The following is a 22,407-nucleotide window of genomic DNA, read 5'->3' as shown; positions in this document are numbered from 1 at the left end:
TTGAGTTCTTCACAAATCACAAGAATCAATTCTAGGTATTCAATTTTTGTACATTCTTTTTCCTATTGTATACTTCAATGAATAATATATAACGGTTAGATTTAATATGTGGTTTGGATGTTCCGAAATTTATAGTTAGATTTTAGGTTTGAATTTTATTTTTTTAATGAAAAATATAAGAGAATACGAGTTTAAGTACGTTGAAATATATTTTATAATATTAATAGATTAGAAAGAGATTATGAATAGGTTTAGACATTATATTAAAAAATATAGATATAATCAGAACCTATAATGAGATTATCAAAAAATTATAAATTTAATTTCAATATTTTTTATTTTTTAAAATTTGGTCAAATTATTATTTTTATGAAAATTTTTTTGATTGAATTGTTAACATTCATGTCAGCTTCTTTATATATATTATACACGTTACCTTGAGTAAAGGTAATTACTTTTGTTGTTGGCTTAGGTTTGTGGGAAACCTTACCTAGAACAAAGGGTAAACAGCTCTTTTACTTGTAGACTTGAATCATTGGGTCAAATGCCAGTTCAAGATAGACTTTATATTTGAACTCGAGTAAATTTTTTTAGTTTATTTAATTATAAAAGTTAAATTATAACTATTTGATATTTTTCTTTTTTGGTCATTAGGTATTAAATGGCCGACGGAAGAATGATATGTTGGCATAATAAAAATTTTAACCCTTAAATTAACAATCAATGTTTACATATTGTGTAATTTGGTCTTTATTGTAGTTTTGTTTTTTTTAGATCATTTCACATAAAAAAATTCAAAAAAAATTCATCAGCTAAATTTGATAAAAAATATGTCAAAAATAGAAATACCCAAAAACCCAATATTATAATTCACTCTTCGATACTTCGATTATGGGAAACTAATGGTTTACAAGATTTTGTCTTCATCAGTTCACTCTTCACCGATTTTATAAGATTCATACTTGAGGACTAAATTAGGTAATGTGTGAATGTTGAGAATTAAATTTGTTATTATGCCAATTTTAAAAGTTATCTTGTTATTTTTACAATAGTACTTAACGACTGTTGACCAGAAAAGAAAAAGTCAATAATTGGGTGACTATTTTATAACTTTTCATAGTTAAGTGACAAAAAAGAAACATTTTAACAGTTGAGTGACTATTAATGTAGTTTACCCTTCTTTATATATAAAATATAGTTTGATTTATTAATAAATGAAACTAAAACTATATTTGAAAATAACTGAAATGAATTACTAAAGCTTTTATACATAAACCCTCCTAAAAACCATTTATATTTTCAAAATTTTGACAAATTATATGTTACTTGTTGTATCCTTTACTTCATTTTATTTTCAAAATTTGATTTTTCCTTATTGGAGGCTAATAGGAACCATCTCATGTTTCCATTGTTTGTATAGATTTTCCAGTTGCAAGCTGTAGGTTTGAGACTTGGAGCTGGAACCATCTCATGGTTCAAATAGCCAGGTGTTGTAGGCCAATTTTAGCCCATTTATATCAAAACCCAATTTAGCCTTACCTAACCCACCAAAATTAAACCCAAAACCCAAAATCTTAACTACCCAAAGCCCAATTTACATCAAACCCCAATGGCCCAAACCCTAAGCCCAAATCAAAATAAAAAACCTAGCCCACAACTTAAACTTTTCTCAACTAGCCACACCTTTTCCACCACCAACTCCACTAGTCACTCCTTTTCCACCACCAACTCCACTAGCCACACCTTCTCCACCACCAAATCCACTAGCCACACTTGCTCCATTACCTACTCCACTAACCACAGTTGCTCCACCACAACTTGTACCTACAAATGAAGACATAAACAATAAAAAATATTTTGCAAATGGCTATATAAGCCTTCTCATATTTTGTATATGAGGAGGGGATTTTTTTGGAGAGTTTTGGGGGATTTTTTTTTGGAGAGTTTTTGGGAGAGAAAGTTATTGTAAAGGATTTTTGGAGAGGTTTCTTTTTAAAGTAATTAAGGAGAAGAGTTATTGTGAAGGCTAGTTTTTGGAGAAGCTAGTTTTTTTTGAAGATTAATCAAAGATCAAAGCAAAAGAGGTTTCTTTGTCTATTCTCATTTTAAGTTTTTTGTTTACTTATTGTTTTCTTTTCAATCTTATTTTGTTTCTTTTATACGAAAGTAAAAAAAAAATAAAAGGAGGAAGCTTACCCATTTTTACCGAAAAAGTTTTTTTGAGGCCCGGCTGCCGTGTACGGTGGCGCCGGCGGTGGTCCGGCGACCGAACGATGGCCGACCTTGTGGCCGAAAATCATCCACCCTCTCCCTCTCTCTCCTTTTTTGTTATTATTATATTTCTTAATATTATATTATATATATTCTTTTAATATATTAGGTATATTTTAAATTCTATATTACGTATATATATATTTTATACTATTTTATTTATATATCTTTAATAATATATTATTTATATATATATTTTTCTACATGTTATCTTATGTATATATCTTAACTATATTATGTATGTATTTTTAACACTATATTATGTACATATTTTAATATTATCACGTATTTATTTTTTTATATATGTACATATTGATGTAGTATTATTAATAGTATTGATTTTAAACATCATTATTATTTCTAATATATATATTATGTACATTTTTTTATTTCTATTTTATTTTTTATTTGTCAATATTAATTATTATTATTCTAATATTTTGATATTTTAATATTTTATATTTTATATATTTTATTATTCACATCATTATTCGCATTTTTTGACAATAATATTCTTGGATTTTTTTACTATCATTTTAAAAACTTTTTACATTTTAATTTTAAGAATAAGGCAATGTACCAATTTTAACATTAAGTCATCGATTTCATCGCTATGCTGGGTGAAATTAATCGGCTCGTGTTAAAAACGAGACGTCCTTCTAAAAAACAAAAAACTTGCAACTTCTCATTTCCTTCAATCGGATCACACTTAAATGTCAAATTGAATTCGTATTTTTGAAAATCAAGACAACATGTGTTTAATAAGATACCAATTTTGGGCGTCGCGAGGGTACTAATACCTTCCTCGCGCGTAACCGACTCCCGAACCCTAAATTTTCTCTGAATTTTAACGTAGACCTAAACTTAGCCTTTTATTTGTTTTAATAAGAGATCTAATAGGTGTCCGATCACACCTAGGAAAAAGGATCGGTGGCGACTCCCTGTTTATTTCAAAAATCAAACGTCAAATTTCAAACTTTTTTTCAATAAATCGCCACAATTAGCGACCAAGCTAAGCTAAAATTAAAATTTTTACGTCGCTACAACTGGCGACTCCACTAGGGACCCTTTTTGAGAGTCGTGTCTGGAATTAAACTCGCGTTGTCAAAATTTTCAAAGTTCCTTGTTCAAATTAACATTTAGTCGTGATTCTCAAATTTTTTGTTTTCAAAAAATCATGCATTTGCATCGTGTTGTATATATTCTAACTTGTTTTATTCGGTTGTTTTTCAGCTTTAATTTTTTGTGATTTTAGTTTTGGTTTAGTTTTTAAATAAAACGTAAAGGTTTGTGAGTTTCTCCCCACACACCGTGCACATACATCTTTGCATAACATGAGCTCTATACCCGGGCTCCGTCCGTTTAAGTGAAAGTAAACACTACGCTTTCGTGAGTTAACTCGTCCCTCGGCACAGGCTAGTGAATACTTTCGGGTTACATATGACTTATGCTTTCGTGAGTTAACTTGTCCCTCCGCATAGGCATAAGTAAATGTAATCCCTCGAATTGATCTCGTAAGCCTATGATGGGCCATGACCGAGGCTCTGTACTAATCTTAGTAGATGACAGTACAGATGATTCGAGTACCCATCTAGAACCAAAACCGCATATAGTGAACCATACGAGCCATCCAACTAGAGCCATGCTGAACCTTCGTCCGTTTAGTAGTCACCAAAATAAGTGCGCGGGAGGAACGCCTCTTACCTTTTGCACTTTCGCTTTCTATGTAAGGGAATCAGTCCATTGGACCAAGTAGCTTAATTTGTTAGATTTTCCATAATTTTCTCTGATCATATGTGTTTTGCTAACCAATGTTATTTGTCTGTATTTCTATTTTTCATCATGCATCATAGACATCTTGTTAGGAAAGGGTTGATTAGAGATTGGTTGCCAAAAAGGGGTTTCTGATAGAAGAGTCAATTACACGAGTGACCGAAACGTTGTGTAATAGACTCTTTTGATTAAGGAAATGCCTAAATAGGGGCTATCTTGAAATTAACACCAATTTCTTGCATTTCTTTCATGACTAACAGTCACTTGACATTCATGCATTCATTCATTCATTGCATATTCCATACTCGTTCGCTGAGGTTAAAACATACAATTCGCTAGTTGTGCATACCATACGGGAAACCAGGGACATTCCACGAAAAACTGCCTAGCCTTTAAGAGAAGAGTTCAAGGACTCATTGATGCAGGTATCCTACGATTCGATAGTGCCAGTAATGCAACTGGGAACCCATTCCCTAACCATATCGAAAGGGATGTGAGCATAGTGGAGAAAGTGGACGAATGGAAAGTCAGAAGATGTGTTTCGGAAATAAGGACGCCTCTGCAGAAAATCTGGGAGGTACTGGTTAAGAAAGGATTACTTTGTCACCCCGATAGAATTCTCGGAGAAGAAGGTCAAAGTTTTTGCAATTTCCATAGAATTGTGGGACACGACATTCAGTCGTGTGAGGAATTTAAAAGGTTGCTTCAAGACCGGATGGATAATAAGGAGATTAAGATCCTTAACAAAAGGGAAGAGACCAATGAAAGAGAAGTATGCGCCTCTGATAGCCAGTCATCAGGTCCCCCTTATAGCGCTGATCAACCGTTAGTAATTTATTACGATGCGACGAAAGAGCCGGTGAAACCAAAAATTATAATCGAAGTACCATATTCTTTCCCTTACAAGGACAATAAAGCAGTACCATGGAAATATGACGTTAATATCGTCACACCTGAAGATGAAAAACCCAAAGCCATGACTGGAAGCGTCGGGGAATTAGGTCATTTCACTCGTAGTGGAAGATGTTATTCGAAGGAGATAAAGAAGAACAGTGACTTGAAACAGAAAGGAAAAGCACCGATGCATGTGACCGATGATGAGCATGAAACTGCGCCTGAACAAGAAGCTAAAAATCTTATGGACGAGGAGGAAATACAGGAATTCTTAAAATTTATCAAGCACAGTGAGTACAACATGGTAGAACAATTGAGTAAGCCAGCGCGAATCTCGGTATTATATCTGCTGTTGAATTCAGAACCACACCGAAACGCTCTGCTGAAAGTGTTAAATCAAGCTTATGTGGCAAACAATGTATCTGTTGAAAACTGGATAGGTGGATGAACAACTTGAATGCGGATAATTTCATTTCTTTTAGTGATGATGAAATACCGCCCAATGGTAGAGGCTCAGTGAAAGCATTGTATATCACAACCCGTTGCAAGGGCTACATAATACCGAACGTGCTCATCGATAATGGTTCGGCACTCAACGTTATGCCTTTGGCCACGCTTTCCAGAATTTCGATGGATCTGTCCCATTTAAGGCTCTGTCATTCTACGGTAAGGGCATTCGACAGGACAAGGCGTGAAGTCATGGAAAAAATTGAGATCTCTCTAGAAGTGGGTCCCTACATATATGATGTCGAGTTCCAAGTCATGGACATTACATCCTCATATAACTGCCTTTTGGGAAGACCCTGGATCCATTCTGCTGGAGCGGTCCCATCATCCCTCCATCAAAAGGTGAAATTTATCATAGATGGCTGTTTGGTCACTGTCGAGGGAGAAGAAGACATTGTCGCATCTATCTCTGCTGATGCGCCATACCTTGAAGTGAGCAAGGACGTAGTGGAATGCTCCTTCCGATCCCTTGAATTCGTCAATGCCACATTCTTCACTGAGGGAAACAAAATTCCCGTGCCTAAATTGTCGAGAAATACTAGAATGGGTGTCAAATTGACCGTAGGAAGGGGAGCTCGAGAGAGAAGAGGTTTAGGGAGATATCTGCAAGGAATAGTCAGGGCTTTAAAGCCAGTGTACCACAGGGCCCGATACGGTTTGGGGTTCCATCCTAACATGCGTCAAAGAAGAAGACAGTGGAAAAAAGATCAAGAAAGAAGGATTGCAAGAACTTTGGGCCGAGAACCAGAATGGGAACCAATAGAGTACCCTCCTTTGTCAAAAACATTTACATCTGCGAGAATGATGTACCCTGGACAAGATGGTCCACGAAACACGCTATGGTTAATTGAAAAGGGTCTTCAAAATGTCAGTATAAATGTTATTGACAAAGGGGCTGATGTGAGTAAAGACGTCTCAAGGATACGCCCTTGTCCCCCTGGTTTCATGTTGAACAATTGGATTGCTGAGGAGCTTCTTGTAGTTTATAAGCCTTCAGAGTAATGCTAAACATCAACCTTCTCTTGTGTCCTTAGATATAATGGAATTCTTTTGTAGGAGCTTGCATTCGCTCTTTATCATTTAAGTGAATATCAATGAAGATGCATTTTGTCACGATTTTTCGCATTATCACTAATTTCATAATCATTTTCTCATTTCATAGCCTATCCTTACATTTGCCTCATTGCCATGACATAACATTTTGTTTGTTGTTTCCAATACTTGGATGTCCCCCGATAGTTTCCTTTTCCATTCAACTTTCAGGTGCTCAGATATTGACGACATGAATAAGCCCGTTACGAATCTTGAAATTGATTTTGAGAAAGCTGCTTGCTTAGGAGAATTTGAAGCCGAAGAAAATGCTGAAGATTATGTCTCGTCTCCTGAATTGTTAAGAATGATGGAACAAGAGGATAAACAGGTTCTGCCTCATGAAGAATCTGTGGAAACAATAAATTTGGGCACTGAAGAGAGGAAACAAGAAGTGAAGATTGAGACTTCTATTTCAGAAAGTACCAAGCATAGTTTGATCACTTTACTCCGCGAATACAAAGATGTTTTCGCGTGGTCATACCAGGACATGCCAGGGCTAGATGAAGATTTAGTGGTCCATAAGCTCCCATTAAAGCCAGAATGCAAGCCCATCCAGCAAAAATTAAGACGGATGAGGCCCGAAATGCTGTTGAAAATAAAAGAGGAAGTCAAGAAACAATTTGACGCTGGCTTCCTACAAGCCTCCAAATATCCAGAATGGGTGGCTAACATAGTCCCGGTACCAAAGAAAGATGGAAAAGTATGAATGTGCATGGATTACCGTGACCTGAATCGAGCAAGCCCAAAAGATAATTTTCCCTTGCCACATATTGACACGTTGGTGGACAACACAGCAAAACATTCATTATTTTCTTTCATGGATGGATTCTCGGGGTATAATCAGATCAAGATGGCCCCTGAGGATATGGAGAAAACTACCTTCATAACAATGTGGGGAACGTTCTACTACAAGGTGATGCCATTCGGGTTAAAGAATGCTGGGGCAACATATCAGAGGGCTATGGTGACGTTATTCCATGACATGATGCATAAAGAACTAGAGGTCTACGTCGATGATATGATTGCTAAATCTCGAGGAGAAGAAGAGCATGTAATGAACCTCAAGAAGTTGTTCGAAAGGCTGAGAAAGTTTCAGCTAAAGCTTAATCCAGCCAAATGTACATTCGGGGCTACCTCGGGAAAGTTGCTAGGCTTCATTGTCAGTGAAAGAGGTATCGAAGTTGATCCAGATAAAATAAAAGCCATCCAAGAATTACCACCTCCGCGCACGTTAAAGGAAGTTAGAGGATTTTTAGGGAGATTAAATTACATCGCCCGATTTATCGCTAACTTACCAACCAATGCGACCCAATCTTTCGGCTTCTTCGAAAACATAACCCGAGAGAATGGAATGAGAAATGCCAAGTGACATTTGATAAGATAAAACAATATTTGTCCAGTCCTCCAGTGCTAGTACCGCCAACTCTGGGAAGACCATTAATTTTGTATCTGACAGTGTTTGAAAGTTCAATGGGTGGCGTACTGGGACAACATGACGAGTCAGGAAAGAAAGAAAAGGCGATCTACTACCTCAGCAAAAAGTTCACTGAATATGAGGCAAAATATTCGTCCGTTGAGAAATATTGTTGCGCTCTGGTTTGGGTAGCTCGGAGACTCAGACAATATATGTTGTATCACACGACATGGCTAATTTCAAAGCTAGACCCAATAAAATACATGATGGAATCGCCGGCACTATCAGGAAGAATGGCACGATGGCAGCTCCTCCTTTCGAAATATGACATTGCCTATGTAAGTCAGAAGTCAATAAAAGGGAGCGCAATAGCTGACTTCTTAGCAACTCGAACGACAGAGGAATATGAGCCTTTAAGATTCGATTTCCCAGACAAAGACTTAATGTGCATCACAAAAATAGAATCCGAGTCATCAAAAGAGAAGTCATGGAAGATGTGTTTTGATGGTGCATCAAATGCTTTAGGGCATGGAATTGGAGCAATCCTGGTATCACCAGACGGGAATCATTATCCGTTCACTGCAAGACTGAACTTCTTCTGTACCAATAATATCGCAGAATATGAGGCCTGTATCATGGGGCTTCGTGCTGCTATCGAATGAAACATCGAGATCTTGGAGGTGTACGGGGACTCAGCCCTAGTGATTTACCAAATTCGTGGAGAATGGGAAGTGAGGGACTCAAAATTGATTAAGTACAGCGATTTAGTGGCTGGATTGATCAAGGAATTCAAAGAAATAACTTTTCATTACTTCCCACGAGAAGAGAACCAACTGGCTGATGCCCTAGCCACTTTGGCTTCAATGTTCAAAGCAAGTAGAGAAGCAGAAATAATGCCCCTCAAAATGAGCATATACGAGGTCCCTACACACTGTTGTAGCATTGAGAAAGAAGTAGACGGACGGCCTTGGTTCCATGATATCTTAGAATATACCAAGAATCAAAGGTATCCCGAACAAGCGAATGAGAACGATAAAAGAACAATTAGAAGAATGGCAGCAGGATTTGTTCTTGATGGGGATATCCTGTATAAAAGAGGAAAGGATCAGATGCTTTTGAGATGTGTGGATGATGTTGAAGCCAGAAAAATACTTGAAGAGGTCCATGAGGGAATTTACGGAATGCATGCCAATGGTTTCAATATGGCCAGAAAGATCATGAGACTCGGTTATTATTGGCTGACAAATGGAAAGTGACTGCATCAATTTTGCCAGAAAATGCCACAAATGTCAAATCTACGGCGATAAAATTCATGTAGCCCCTTCACCCCTTCATGTCATGACTTCTCCGTGGCCTTTTTCTATGTGGGGCATGGATGTCATAGGGCCAATTTCTCCAAAAGCTTCAAATGGACATCGATTCATTTTTGTGGTTATCGATTACTTCACAAAATGGATTGAAGCCGCTTCGTTTGCCAATGTGACGAAGACTGCAGTGTGCAAATTTTTGAAAAAGGAAATCATTTGCCGATATGATTTGCCTGAAAGAATCATCTCAGATAATGCCACGAATCTGAACAATAAGATGATGAAAGAAGTGTGCGAGCAGTTCCAAATAAAACATCATAATTCCTCGCCCTATCGCCCAAAGATGAACGGGGCTGTTGAAGCAGCTAACAAGAACATTAAGAGGATCATTGGGAAAATGACTGAGACATATAAAGATTGGCACGAGAAACTTCCATTTTCTTTGTTTGCATATCGCACATCTGTGCGAACATCTATGGGAGCAACTCCTTTCTCTCTAGTCTATGGAATGGAAGCTGTGCTACCTATCGAGGTTGAGATCCCCTCTCTGCGAGTATTGATGGAATCAAAGTTAGAAGAAGCAGAATGGGTTCGAGCTCGATATGATCAGTTGAACCTCATTGAAGAAAAACGTCTAAGGGCAATTTGTCATGGGCAAATGTACCAAAAGAGAATGATCACAGTTCATGACAAGAACGTACGACCAAGAGAGTTCCATGAAGAAGAACTCGTTCTGAGAAAGATTCTCCCAATACAAAAAGACCTGCGAGGAAAATGGGCACCAAATTGGGAAGGACCATACGTTGTAAAAAAGGCATTCTCAGGAGGAGCTTTAATCCTTACCGAGATGGATGGGAAGGAGTTACCGAATCCGGTGAATTCAAATGCGGTGAAGAAATATTATGCTTAAGATGAAAACCCGAAAAGGGCATCTTAAAAAAAGGATCAGGGCGAAAACCCGGAAAGGGCGTCTTGATTAGTACAAAAAGATTAGGATGAAAACCCGAGAGGGCGTCCTAATGAAACAAACCTGGCAGTCGAACGATAGGTCAAGTAGTGAGACTACAGTATTTGAAGCACTTCTGAAAGCTCGAAATTTTCTACGCAAGAAGCCATGCTCGAAAAGATTATTGATTGAGGAACGTGGAAGAGTTCATGTGTTGAATATCTAGAGCATTTGTATCCGTTGAATACGACCTTTTCTTTCTTTTTGACATTTTTTACTCTCATTGGTCAACTTGCTTTGTTTGCCACATTTGAAATAGATGAATATGAAATATCATTTTTCCCTACCTGACCTTTTTCATGCATCTCATTATGTGTTTATTTACATGATAAATGGAGAAATGACATACTCTAAACAAGAGAAATGTTAAGCATTACCTGGATGAAAATTTGATAAGCACAAGAGTCTCAAAGTAAGAACAAAGTTCAATCGGGGGCAGAAGAGTGATATCTGAGGAACGTCGATTACTCGTGAAGCTTGAAGGCAGGTATAAGGCCTGAAGAGAAAGTCGAGAATCAAAGCAATGAACACAGATCCTCAACAATCGTGGCTAAATGGACATACGACAAACATGCTTAAGGAGCACTGCATAATCATGTAGGCATAAAAGCATTTAAGACAAACATGTGCATATTATGATAACATCATACATGGCATATACAGGTACTCCAACAGAGCAAGAAATCTTGAATGAGAGTCGCACTGAATCAAAGGAAAAGACACCCGAATTCTACCAAAGGACAGGTTTTGGTATTTTGATGTTTTTAATTCATGCTTTTCAAGGAAAATCAACTCATATTGCGAGAGATGAGTTGAGCTTCAAGACACGTTGAAGTATTTTTAATTGTTGTTTTCAAAATCAACTCATATTGCGAGAAGTGAGCCTCGGGGCACGTTGAAGTATTTTTAGTTTTAAATTGACTCATATTGCGAGAGGTGAGTTAAGCCTTTTAATTTTTGTTTTTCAAAATCAACTCATATTGCTAGAGGTGAGTTGAGCCTCGGGGCACGCTGAGGTATTTTTAGTTTTAAAGTGACTCATACTGCGAGAGGTGAGTTAAGCCTTTTAATTTTTGTTTTTCAAAATCAACTCATATTGCTAGAGATGAGTTGAGCCTCGGGACACGCTGAGGTAATTTCAATTTCTATTTTCAAAATTCAACTCATATTGCGAAAAATGAGTTGAGCCTCAAGACACGTTGAGGTAATTTCAATTTCTGTTTTCAAAATTCAACTCATATTGCGAGAAATGAGTTGAGCCTCAAGACACGTTGAGGTATTTTCAATTCTTTTCTTTCAAAAAAATCAACTCATACTGCGAGAGGTGAGTTGAGCCTCAGGACACGCTGAGGTAATTTCAATTTCTGTTGTTAAAAAAATCAACTCATATTGCGAGAAATGAGTTGAGCCTCAGGACACGCTGAGGTAATTTCAATTTCTATTTTCAAAATTCAACTCATATTGCGAGAAATGAGTTGAGCCTCAAGACATGCTGAGGTATTTTCAATTTCTATTTTTCAAAAAAAAAATCAACTCATATTGTGAGAAATGAGTTGAGCCTCAAGACATGCTGAGGTATTTTCAATTTCTGTTTTCAAAAAAATCAACTCATATTGTGAGAAATGAGTTGAGCCTCAAAACATGCTGAGGTATTTTCAATTTCTGTTTTTCAAAAAAATCAACTCATATTGCGAGAGGTGAGTTGAGCCTCAGGACACGCTGAGGTAATTTCAATTTCTGTTTTCAAAAAAATCAACTCGTATTGTGAGAGGCGAGTTGAGCCTCAGGTCACACGCCGAGGTATTTTCAATTTTCATTTTTCAATTTCTGCCTTTCAAAAAAAAAATCAACTCATATTGCGAGAGGTGAGTTGAGCCTCAGGACACGCTGAGGTAATTTTAATTTCTATTGTCAAAAAAATCAACTCGTATTGCGAGCGGCGAGTTGAGCCTCAGGTCACACGCCGAGGTATTTTCAATTTCCGTTTTTCAATTTCTACCTTTCAAAAAAAAATCGACTCATATTGCGAGAGGTGAGTTGAGCCTTGGCTCACGCGCTGAGCTATTTTCAATTTCTGTCTTTCAAAAAAATCAACTCATATTGCGAGAGGTGAGTTGGCTTCAGATAACACACTGAGGTTTTTTTTTACTTCAATTTATATTTTTCAAAAATCAACTCATATTGCGAAAGAGAGTCAATTCATATTGCGAAAATGAGTTGAGCTCAGGAGCACATGCCGAGTAGAGAATAAAGATTGAAGTTGATTGAAGACGTCAGATTTTATCTCCTTAAAGTTGCAGTGGAGTTGTTCAAGGACATCAGATCTTGCCTTTCTGAAGTCGCAGAAGAAAAGACCACAAACCTTATCTCACTGAAGCGATAGAAGAGCATATTGAATTACATTGGAACAGATTGAAGCTACAAGGCATATCTCCGAATTTGCAGTGGATTGAACCAAAACTACAAGATGCGATGGACTGGAAAGAGACAACCTGGATGAGAAGAGCACCAAAGAAGTCCATACTTAGCAAGACCGGGCAAAATTGACTTTTCTTTATATCTTTGCTCTATTCTCGTTACACAATAATAAGCAAAGAGGGGCAGCTGTTGTAGGCCAATTTTAGCCCATTTACATCAAAACCCAATTTAGCCTTACCTAACCCACCAAAATTAAACCCAAAACCCAAAATCTTAACTACCCAAAGCCCAATTTACATCAAAACCCCCAATGGCCCAAACCCTAAGCCCAAATCAAAATAAAAAACCTAGCCCACAACTTAAACTTTTCTCAACTAGCCACACCTTTTCCACCACCAACTCCACTAGCCACACCTTTTCCACCACCAACTCTACTAGCCACTCCTTTTCCACCACCAACTCCACTAGCCACACCTTCTCCATCACCAAATCCACTAGCCACACTTGCTCCATTACCTACTCCACTAACCACACTTGCTCCACCACAACTTGTACCTACAAATGAAGACATAAACAATAAAAAAATATTTTGCAAATGGCTATATAAGCCTTCTCATATTTTGTATATGAGGAGGGGATTTTTTTGGAGGGTTTTGGGGGGATTTTTTTTGGAGAGTTTTGGGGAGAGAAAGTTATTGTAAATGATTTTTGGAGATGTTTCTTTTTAAAGTAATTAAGGAGAAGAGTTATTGTGAAGGCTAGTTTTTGGAGAAGCTAGTTTTTTTTGAAGATTAATCAAAGATCAAAGCAAAAGAGGTTTCTTTGTCTATTCTCATTTTAAGTTCTTTGTTTACTTATTGTTTTCCTTTCAATCTTATTTTGTTTCTTTTATACGAAAGTAAAAAAAAATAAAAGGAGGAAGCTTACCCATTTTTACCGAAAAAGGTTTTTGAGGTCCGGCTGCCGTGTACGGTGGCGCCGGCGGTGGTCCGGCGACCGGACGATGGCCGACCTTGTGGCCGAAAATCATCCACCCTCTCCATCTCTCTCCTTTTTTGTTATTATTATATTTCTTAATATTATATTATATATATTCTTTTAATATATTAGGTATATTTTAAATTCTATATTACGTATATATATATTTTATACTATTTTATTTATATATCTTTAATATTATATTATTTATATATATATTTTCTACATGTTATCTTATGTATATATCTTAACTATATTATGTATATATTTTTAACACTATATTATGTACATATTTTAATATATTATCACGTATTTATTTTTTTATATATGTACATATTGATGTAGTATTATTAATAGTATTGATTTTAAACATCATTATTATTTCTAATATATATATTATGTACATTTTTTATTTCTATTTTATTTTTTATTTGTCAATATTAATTATTATTATTCTAATATTTTGATATTTTAATATTTTATATTTTATATATTTTATTATTCATATCATTATTCGCATTTTTTGAAAATAATATTCTTGGATTTTTTTTACTATCATTTTAAAAACTTTTTACATTTTAATTTTAAGAATAAGGCAATGTACCAATTTTAACATTAAGTCATCGATTTCATCGCTATGTTGGGTGAAATTAATCGGCTCGTGTTAAAAACGGGACGTCCTTCTAAAAAACAAAAAACTTGCAACTTCTCATTTCCTTCAATCGGATCACACTTAAATGTCAAATTGAATTCGTATTTTTGAAAATCAAGACAACATGTGTTTAATAAGATACCAATTTTGGGCGTCGCGAGGGTGCTAATACCTTCCTCGCGCGTAACCGACTCCCGAACCCTAAATTTTCTCTGAATTTTAACGTAGACCTAAACTTAGCCTTTTATTTGTTTTAATAAGAGATCTAATAGGTGTCCGATCACACCTAGGAAAAAGGATCGGTGGCGACTCCCTGTTTATTTCAAAAATCAAACGTCAAATTTCAAACTTTTTTTCAATAAATCGCCACAATTAGCGACCAAGCTAAGCTAAAATTAAAATTTTTACGTCGCTACACCAGGCAATTTCCTAATCCCTGGTTCAGGCCAAAATATGGTCCCTCCACATACAATAAAATTCGCAAACCTTCATCTTGGTATTATTGTTTACAAAGGTTGAAATTTTAGATTATAAAATTAAATAATCCTCCCATAAACTAAATACTGATAAAAATAAAAACTGATATATCAAAATCAAACATTAAGGTTCCACTCATTATGAAATAAGGTTAAATAATGCAGATGGCACAGTTAAAGAATTAACTATTAAGCCTCTAGTACTGAAGAATCCAATCATACAAATAAGCTAAAAAAAGGAGGAGATGATGGGCAAAAGCCAAAGGTTCCTGCAATGACATAAAAAAAGTGGCCATACTTTAGTTATGTAGCAGCCAAATAACAATATTATAATGTGTGTATGTCTCTAAAGTGACAGCATCCTTCCCCAACAATTTTGTATAACATTATTTATTTTAGGTCCTGGACAAAAGTACCATTATAATTTTTCTACAGCTCGAATGATGGGATAGATAGCCATTTGAGAGGGCTTGGAATGTTTTGAATATTGAGTTTAATTCAGTTTTTTATGGGTTCTGAATGTATTTTTTTTACCTAATATTTAGAATTATTTTTAATTTTTTATTAATTCATAAATATGAGGAGAATATGTTTCAATACATTTCAGTTTACGTTCTCTTGTATTGACAATGATGCCCATGCTAATCGAGTTAAGATTCAATCGATAATTATTTTTAAAATATACCATTTAATAAATTTGAATTTGAATTTTTATATTTATAATTATTTTTATTGTTAAATTATTTTCTTTTTTTTTTAGAAAAAGGGGAATATAGCTTTTGAACGAGTTTGGGTGGCTGGGAATAATGGAATAACTAAAGAAAAAGAAAAGGGTGGGTTTTGCTTACCAGCTTGCAACAATGAGAGAAGATAATATGAAGTTGCATTATTGAGTTTGTCTGGGTTCGTATGGGAACAATTTCAAAGTCTTCTTTGGAGTCAGAAATAAAAATTAAAACTTTGAGACTCAAAATGTAAATTTATTTTTATACTAAATTAAAATATTAAAAAAAGTTAAGAGGTAATATAGAAATCTTTTTCTTAAGGGTCAAGATCATTGTCTGCCCCTTTAATGCCATCCCTCGTGCTATGTATGTCTGTATGGGATAAATTTAAGGCCAAGTTAGAAATTTTTTTAAATTAAATTAGGAGTAAAATATAAATGTTAGGAAGTTAAATGCAATTTTACCATTATACTAAGCTATAATAAAGCAATTATACCATTTTGGGGGGCCGAGGTCATTAGCCCTCAAATGGTAAATTATTATATAATCCTTTAAGATTTTGTAAAATTATAAATTAATATAATGATAAAATTACACTTTGATCTCTTAAAAAATTAAAATTTAATTTTGACCACGTTGTACTTTCCCTTAAAAAAAAAAAAGTGGGTGATCCAAACATTTTGCGCTAGCCAGGATAAATAGATGATGGATTGATTTTTGTCCTTCAATTTAAAATTTCCTTTTCTTGTGGGAAATGATTAAAGATAGTGGACTCTTGGACAAGAGTGAAGAGTCCAATTAGCAAGCTGGAAATTCATAATTCCATGTACTTGCCCCAAATCACTTTTTGCCAGTAAGCCCATCATATGGTGGAATATTTGTCATATTTCTTATTATGTAAGCCCATACCACTATTTGTCCTTACTTCTCACATCTCAAAGTTAAATTTGTTCATTTGTTCATTAATCGAGTTATTTTATCGAAATTCATTTAATATTTAAAAGAATTTTTAAAAAAAAATCACTTGAAAAACAAGTTTGAATGAAAAAAAAAGAGACTTGATTAAATTAGTCCCTCTACTATTAAATAGATCAATTTCAATACATTTAATCATTACAAACACTACACTACAAAATTAACTCAACAACTATTAGGAATACACATTTTACTACCACTAGCAATACTTTGAACCCAAAATTAAGAACAAAACTATTAAATTCCCTTAGTTGCAGCTTGCATCTCATTCTAACAAAAACCAATCCCAGCAAAATTTTCCTTCTAAGTTCTAAATTTCTTAACTTTTAAACATATTCTTCTAACACGAAATCTCTAATCCTTGATATTTTAGGGCAGCAAATGCATGATGTTGGCCTTCTTTTTGATTTTGCATGGCTTTTTTTCTCGTCTTCCCATCTCATTTTCGGTACCCCTTTGGCATCTATTTCGTATAAAACGACATCAATATAAGGAGCTTCTTGCTGTTGTTTCTTGGCACTCCATGAATTTGTTACCTTAGCAATGGCAGCTTTGATTTTCATTTTCCATTTCGATTTCGAACCAGGTTCATGTCTTGTGATCTTGTTGTCTGAAGGACCAGGAGCTATGGTGGTGTCTGTTTCACCACTTGGTTCCAACCACGTCCTGAATGATGGTTCTGGTAAGCTTAACAAAATACACGCCTCTAGTTCAGTGTCTTGCTTCTTCAAATTAAGGCACACTTCTACTTCTGGATTTGCTGAGAAAAATAAAATTCAAGCATGGAATATATGGTTACACAAATTGAACTTTGAGCCCAATACAAAAATGAGTATAACCAAAAATATTCCCGAGCTAAGTTGACTTAAAAATTCAATTGACAAACTTGAATGATACAAATCTAATATAACCAGAATATGAAATGACTCAAAAATTTTAGAATTCAAATTAATTAGACCTATATCGGTCTAATTCAAAATTAACCTCCCCCTCAAGTGACAAAGTAACTAAATTATCAACCTTACTACCTCCCTTACAGAAATTTTTTATTTTTCTCATTTGTATCCAACAATTTTGTAGAAACCTATAAATGAATAGGGTATAAATAAAAATAAATTTTGATACACTTGGATTGAAATTTATTAAAATTTTGCTATATTTTTTTTAATTTTAAAATATAATTTAAGGATAAGAGTAATGTAAATTAAAAAAGATTCTAATTATTTGTAAAATTTTAAAAATAAAAAATTACGAGACAATACCTTCATTTGTTGGAGGGAGATAACCAATTCTAGGGGAAAAAGTATTGTCGACGATGACAGCGCTTCGAAAAGAAAATGCATCGATATCTTCGTCTTGTAAATCCATTAGGTCTCTCAATGTATAGTATATCGGACTTATTTGTAACGTTTCAACCTTACTTGAATCAACACCTTCATCGGTTTCATCGCCACAGTCTACTTGATTTCCCTTGCGATTGTTAACCTGATGTTTATTTTCTTCTCGGGGATCTTCTGTTGCTGCCAACAAACCCGATTCGTCTTTAATCAAACTTAAAACAAGACCTTGAATCAATGGTCATTGATTTCTAAAGCAAAAAAGGACCCAAAATTGAACTCAAATAAGCTAGATTTGGTATGGGGTTTAGTTAGGTTTTTCTTATGTGAATTGCCTTTTGTGTTAGTTTATATAAAGAGAAGCTTGATGTCAAAGGATTCTCGAACTTTGCTAAAGCAAGAAACAAATTAATACCTTTCCATTCTTGAAAAATACTCATTCCAAGCTATATTAGAATAAAAACAAAGAAGTTACAATAAATACATTAAAATCTGCAATAAATGCATTAGATTATCATATCAAGTAATTTAATTAGTAGTTCAAATTGGATACTTGGTATGTTAAATTCAAGGCTATGAGTGAGGAACAATGCATGTTATTTAAGAAGCAAACCCAGTTCTTCACATCATCCTAAATTCCTTAGTTTTGTTTAATTAATTTAACTAATGAAAGATTTTGTTAACAATCTATTATATCTTGATTGAAGAGAAAGGATTGTATGAATATGGATATTATTACTTTGCAATAGTTTAATGCCGCATCAGTAATTTTATCCTGACTTTTAGGATTTTCATTTAGATTTGATTTTTTTTTTGTTCAAGATGAAAATGCATGACGTGGTATTAAATTATTGGTGAAAGGATATAGATGATGTGACGTCACTGTTTCATACAATCCTTTCCCCTTAAATGAGTTGGTTTATCCATCAATCAATTTCCAATTCAATTGAAAAATTATCAAAAACTATAAAAAAATAGTCATCCAATTATGCCTTTGCTTCTAATTTGGTCACTCAACTATTAATTTTTTCGATTCAGTCACTTAATTTTTCAAAATTAAATATTTTTGTCACAGTTCCGTTAGTTGCCTTTAGATGAGTGACAGAAAGTTGAGGTCGGCCCGTTTATATTGGCTTAATAACAATTTAGCCCTTCAATGTTTATACATTATATCAACTTGATTTTAAATCTAAAAAATTCAACAAATTTAACCATCAATGTATACAAAATTTATCATTTTAGTTTGAATTCTAAAAAATCAATAAATTTAGCCCTCAACATTTACATAATATGACAATTTAACTCTAATTCTAAAAATTTCAAAAACAAAAGGAAAAATATTTAAAAATGTTCATTATTTAATATTCCTTATTGTACCTCTAAAACCCGCTGCACAAGAAGATCATTTAACACCATTCGTATTGTGCTCATTTTAAACTAATGCCATCTTCATGCTAAAAAAATCAAGTTGGCTTATATCCAACCAAGTTTCATATTTTATATTAATATCATATTATTTAATTAAATTCCTCTAAAAAATAACAAATTTTTTTATTTTTCTTAAACACAATTCGACAATTTTAAAATTCTTTTCAATTATACATAAAATTGCAATTAATATATTTATTTGAAACATATAATTATAAATGTTTATTAAAAATCTAATTAAACCTTGATTTAATCCCTCTTCATCTTCACTGAATATAATTAGATGTTAAGTTATTTGTATCTTATAACTCTTAATATGTAATGATAGAAAAAAAAACACCTAACTTAGAAATGTAAATAATGATAACTAAAATTTTAAAAGTTCTAAAAATATATAATAAGCAAAAAAGAGATAAACACTTGAATTCTTAGAAGTTTTAACAATAATAATAAATAAGCAATGAATTCGTGAGAGAACGGCATTGAAATTAGACTTTGGGTTTTTTATTTAATTATAAAATATGTAAAAGTTTAATAAAAACTATACTTAGAATTTAGAAGTAATGACTTTTGTTTTGAATTTTAAATGAGTTTATATATTTAAAAAATAATATATATTTTTAAAATTTTTAAATGAATTTTTTAAACTTTTCGTTGTCCAACAGAATAAATTGAAATCAAACCGAATTATAAAAACTCAAATCGAACTGAATAGCTGGTTAAACTCGATTTCTCGATTTGGTCGGATTATTTTCTCAGCCTAGCACGCAAGGTCCACGGCTGGTATGTTAATTTTGATATGTGAAATTGACAAGAGGTGAGATTAGTTCGCTAAGTGCGGGTATTATACACCGCTTAATTACCTGATTTTGTCTGGGCTGCTACCTAATTTTGGGGCCTCCTAATATAATAACCTGATAATCATTTTCATTTTTCACATTCTAATATTAATATATTTTAATTATTTTCAGTCATTTAAATTTATTTTTGAACATGGTAATCTACATAATAATCAACATGTACTTCATACTAATTAACTTTTTAAATTTTTTACATTTTCTTAATTTTGAATTTTTTGAATATTTTTATGAAACATAAATTATTTGTTGATGTAGCGTATAAGACAAATAGTGACATATCAGCATGAAGTACATGTGAACTGCTACGTGCGTTGTCACGCCAACATCGTTAAAATACTAACTTTTTAGTCTGTATTCTCCTTAGAAAAAGATTTGACTCTTTTTGAAATATTAATATCTGAATTTAATTTTAAAAAATAAAAGTCAAGTTAACAAAAGATCTAAACATTAAAAGCTAAAATTAATATTATAAATTTTATTTGTAGATTGTAACCATTAAGAGTGGGTTTGGATGGGTGATTGGGTACGGTGCATTTAGCTTACTTTTTGTCTCACGCTATAATATCGTTATAGTATCTAATCTCACCACCGCCGCCTAATTCTAATTGTAACTTTACAGAGTAATTGCAACTTGCAAATTGTGCTTATTAAAAAAAAGAATCATTTAAATATATTATTTCAAAACTACTATTAAAATAAATATTTAAATATTTTTATTTTAAAAATTTCACCCTATTTATAAAATCTTAATCAATAATAGCTAATTATTTTAAATAAATCATCAAATAAACTTTTTCTCACTTTCATTTTGTCCAGTAATAACTAATTACTTGAACTTTGAATTGCAAACTCAAACTCGAGCACTGAACCTTGAACCCCAAATCTAAATCCTGAACTTTAGGGTTTGAGATTCAAGGTTCAGGATCTGAGTTCAAGGTTTGGGGCTCAGAATAAAATAATCATCAAAATTATGTGTCAATGACATGAAAAAAAACACAAAATTTACTATTTTTTTAAAAAAAAATTGTTGCACAAAAATAAAAAATATGAACTTATGAAAAAAATGATTAAAATTCGTAAAAAAAGAAAAGATGTTTATTTATAATTTAAGAAATTAATTATTTGAAGTAATTTAATTAAAGTTCAATTAAGTTGGAGAAGATATTAGATATAGATGAGTGTATAATAATACTTTGTTATCCTTAAAATTTAATAACATGACACTATTCTATTGGTGTCTAAAAAACTATACTTTTTAGGATAAGTGGTTAGAATAATTTATGATTATTTTATAATTATTTTATTATTAGATATTTTAATTAATAAATTAATGGTTAAGTAATTAAAAAGGATGAAAAGAAAGCCATCTTCATCGCTTCCATCATCTCACACCATTCTTCATGAAAGAAAAAAAGTGGACACAAGAAATCAATTATTATCGAATTGTATTAAATCAGTTCTGTTCGAATTTGAGGTTTTTATATTGTTTTTGGGTCTTAAATTTTTAGACTTTATTTAGATATAATTGTCTTTAAATTTAAACTTTTAAACTTTAATTACATAAAATGGGTTAATATATATGACTTATATATTTAAAAAATCTTATTTTTTTCAACTTTTCAGCGTCAAATGAAATAAACTGAAATCAAATCAAAATAATATAGTTCAATAACACCATTAACCGAAATCGAATTGAACTATGAAAAAATTAAAATTGAACTGAACTAAATTATCATTTTAACTCAATTTCTCAATTTTATCGAGATTTTGTTCAACCCTAGCTCATAGAGTCCACTGTTCACATGATAATTTTAGTGAGATCTGCGAAATTGACAAGAGGTGAGGTAAGTACAAAACTATGTGTGTGTATATACATATATATAATAGTATTTATTTTACACCATTTTACTACCTGATTTTGTCTCGTGTGCTACCTAATTTTGGGGCCTCCTAATATAATAACCTGATAACCATTTTCATTTTTCACATTCTAATATAATAGACACCTCTGTACTAACTCAATTTACCCTGCTGGTATAATTGTAATTTTATTTGTACATTGTACACATTGAGTCTAATTGTAATTCCAAAATGCTAATTGTACTTATAAAAAAATCATTTAAAACTACAATTAAAATAATTATTTAAATATTTTATTTCAAAAATTTTCACCCTATTCATAAAATCTTAAATCAATCAACAAATTACTGTAATAGCTAATTATTTAAAATCATTTTGTTCCTTACCTACCTAATTTTGTCCTGTTAAAGTTTCCACCCAGCCTTCGAGAAAAC

General features: G+C 33.2%; 1 protein-coding gene across 1 annotated transcript; it reads right to left on the bottom strand.

Annotated features, from left to right (window-relative positions):
* Positions 1 to 16,591: 16,591 nt before the first annotated feature.
* LOC121214535 (uncharacterized) lies at positions 16,592 to 18,135 on the bottom strand. Its single transcript, XM_041088308.1, has 2 exons — positions 17,751 to 18,135; positions 16,592 to 17,248 (listed from the first exon to the last, which is right to left on the bottom strand). Exons 1-2 carry the CDS (start codon positions 17,854 to 17,856, stop codon positions 16,815 to 16,817), a joined length of 540 nt encoding a protein of 179 aa, XP_040944242.1. The 5' UTR covers positions 17,857 to 18,135; the 3' UTR covers positions 16,592 to 16,814.
* Between the last annotated feature and the right edge of the window lie 4,272 nt (positions 18,136 to 22,407).

This window comes from Gossypium hirsutum, chromosome A02 (assembly GCF_007990345.1).
Source record: "Gossypium hirsutum isolate 1008001.06 chromosome A02, Gossypium_hirsutum_v2.1, whole genome shotgun sequence".
Classification (NCBI taxonomy): Eukaryota; Viridiplantae; Streptophyta; class Magnoliopsida; order Malvales; family Malvaceae; genus Gossypium; species Gossypium hirsutum.
This window is presented reverse-complemented; position numbering and strand designations above follow the sequence as displayed.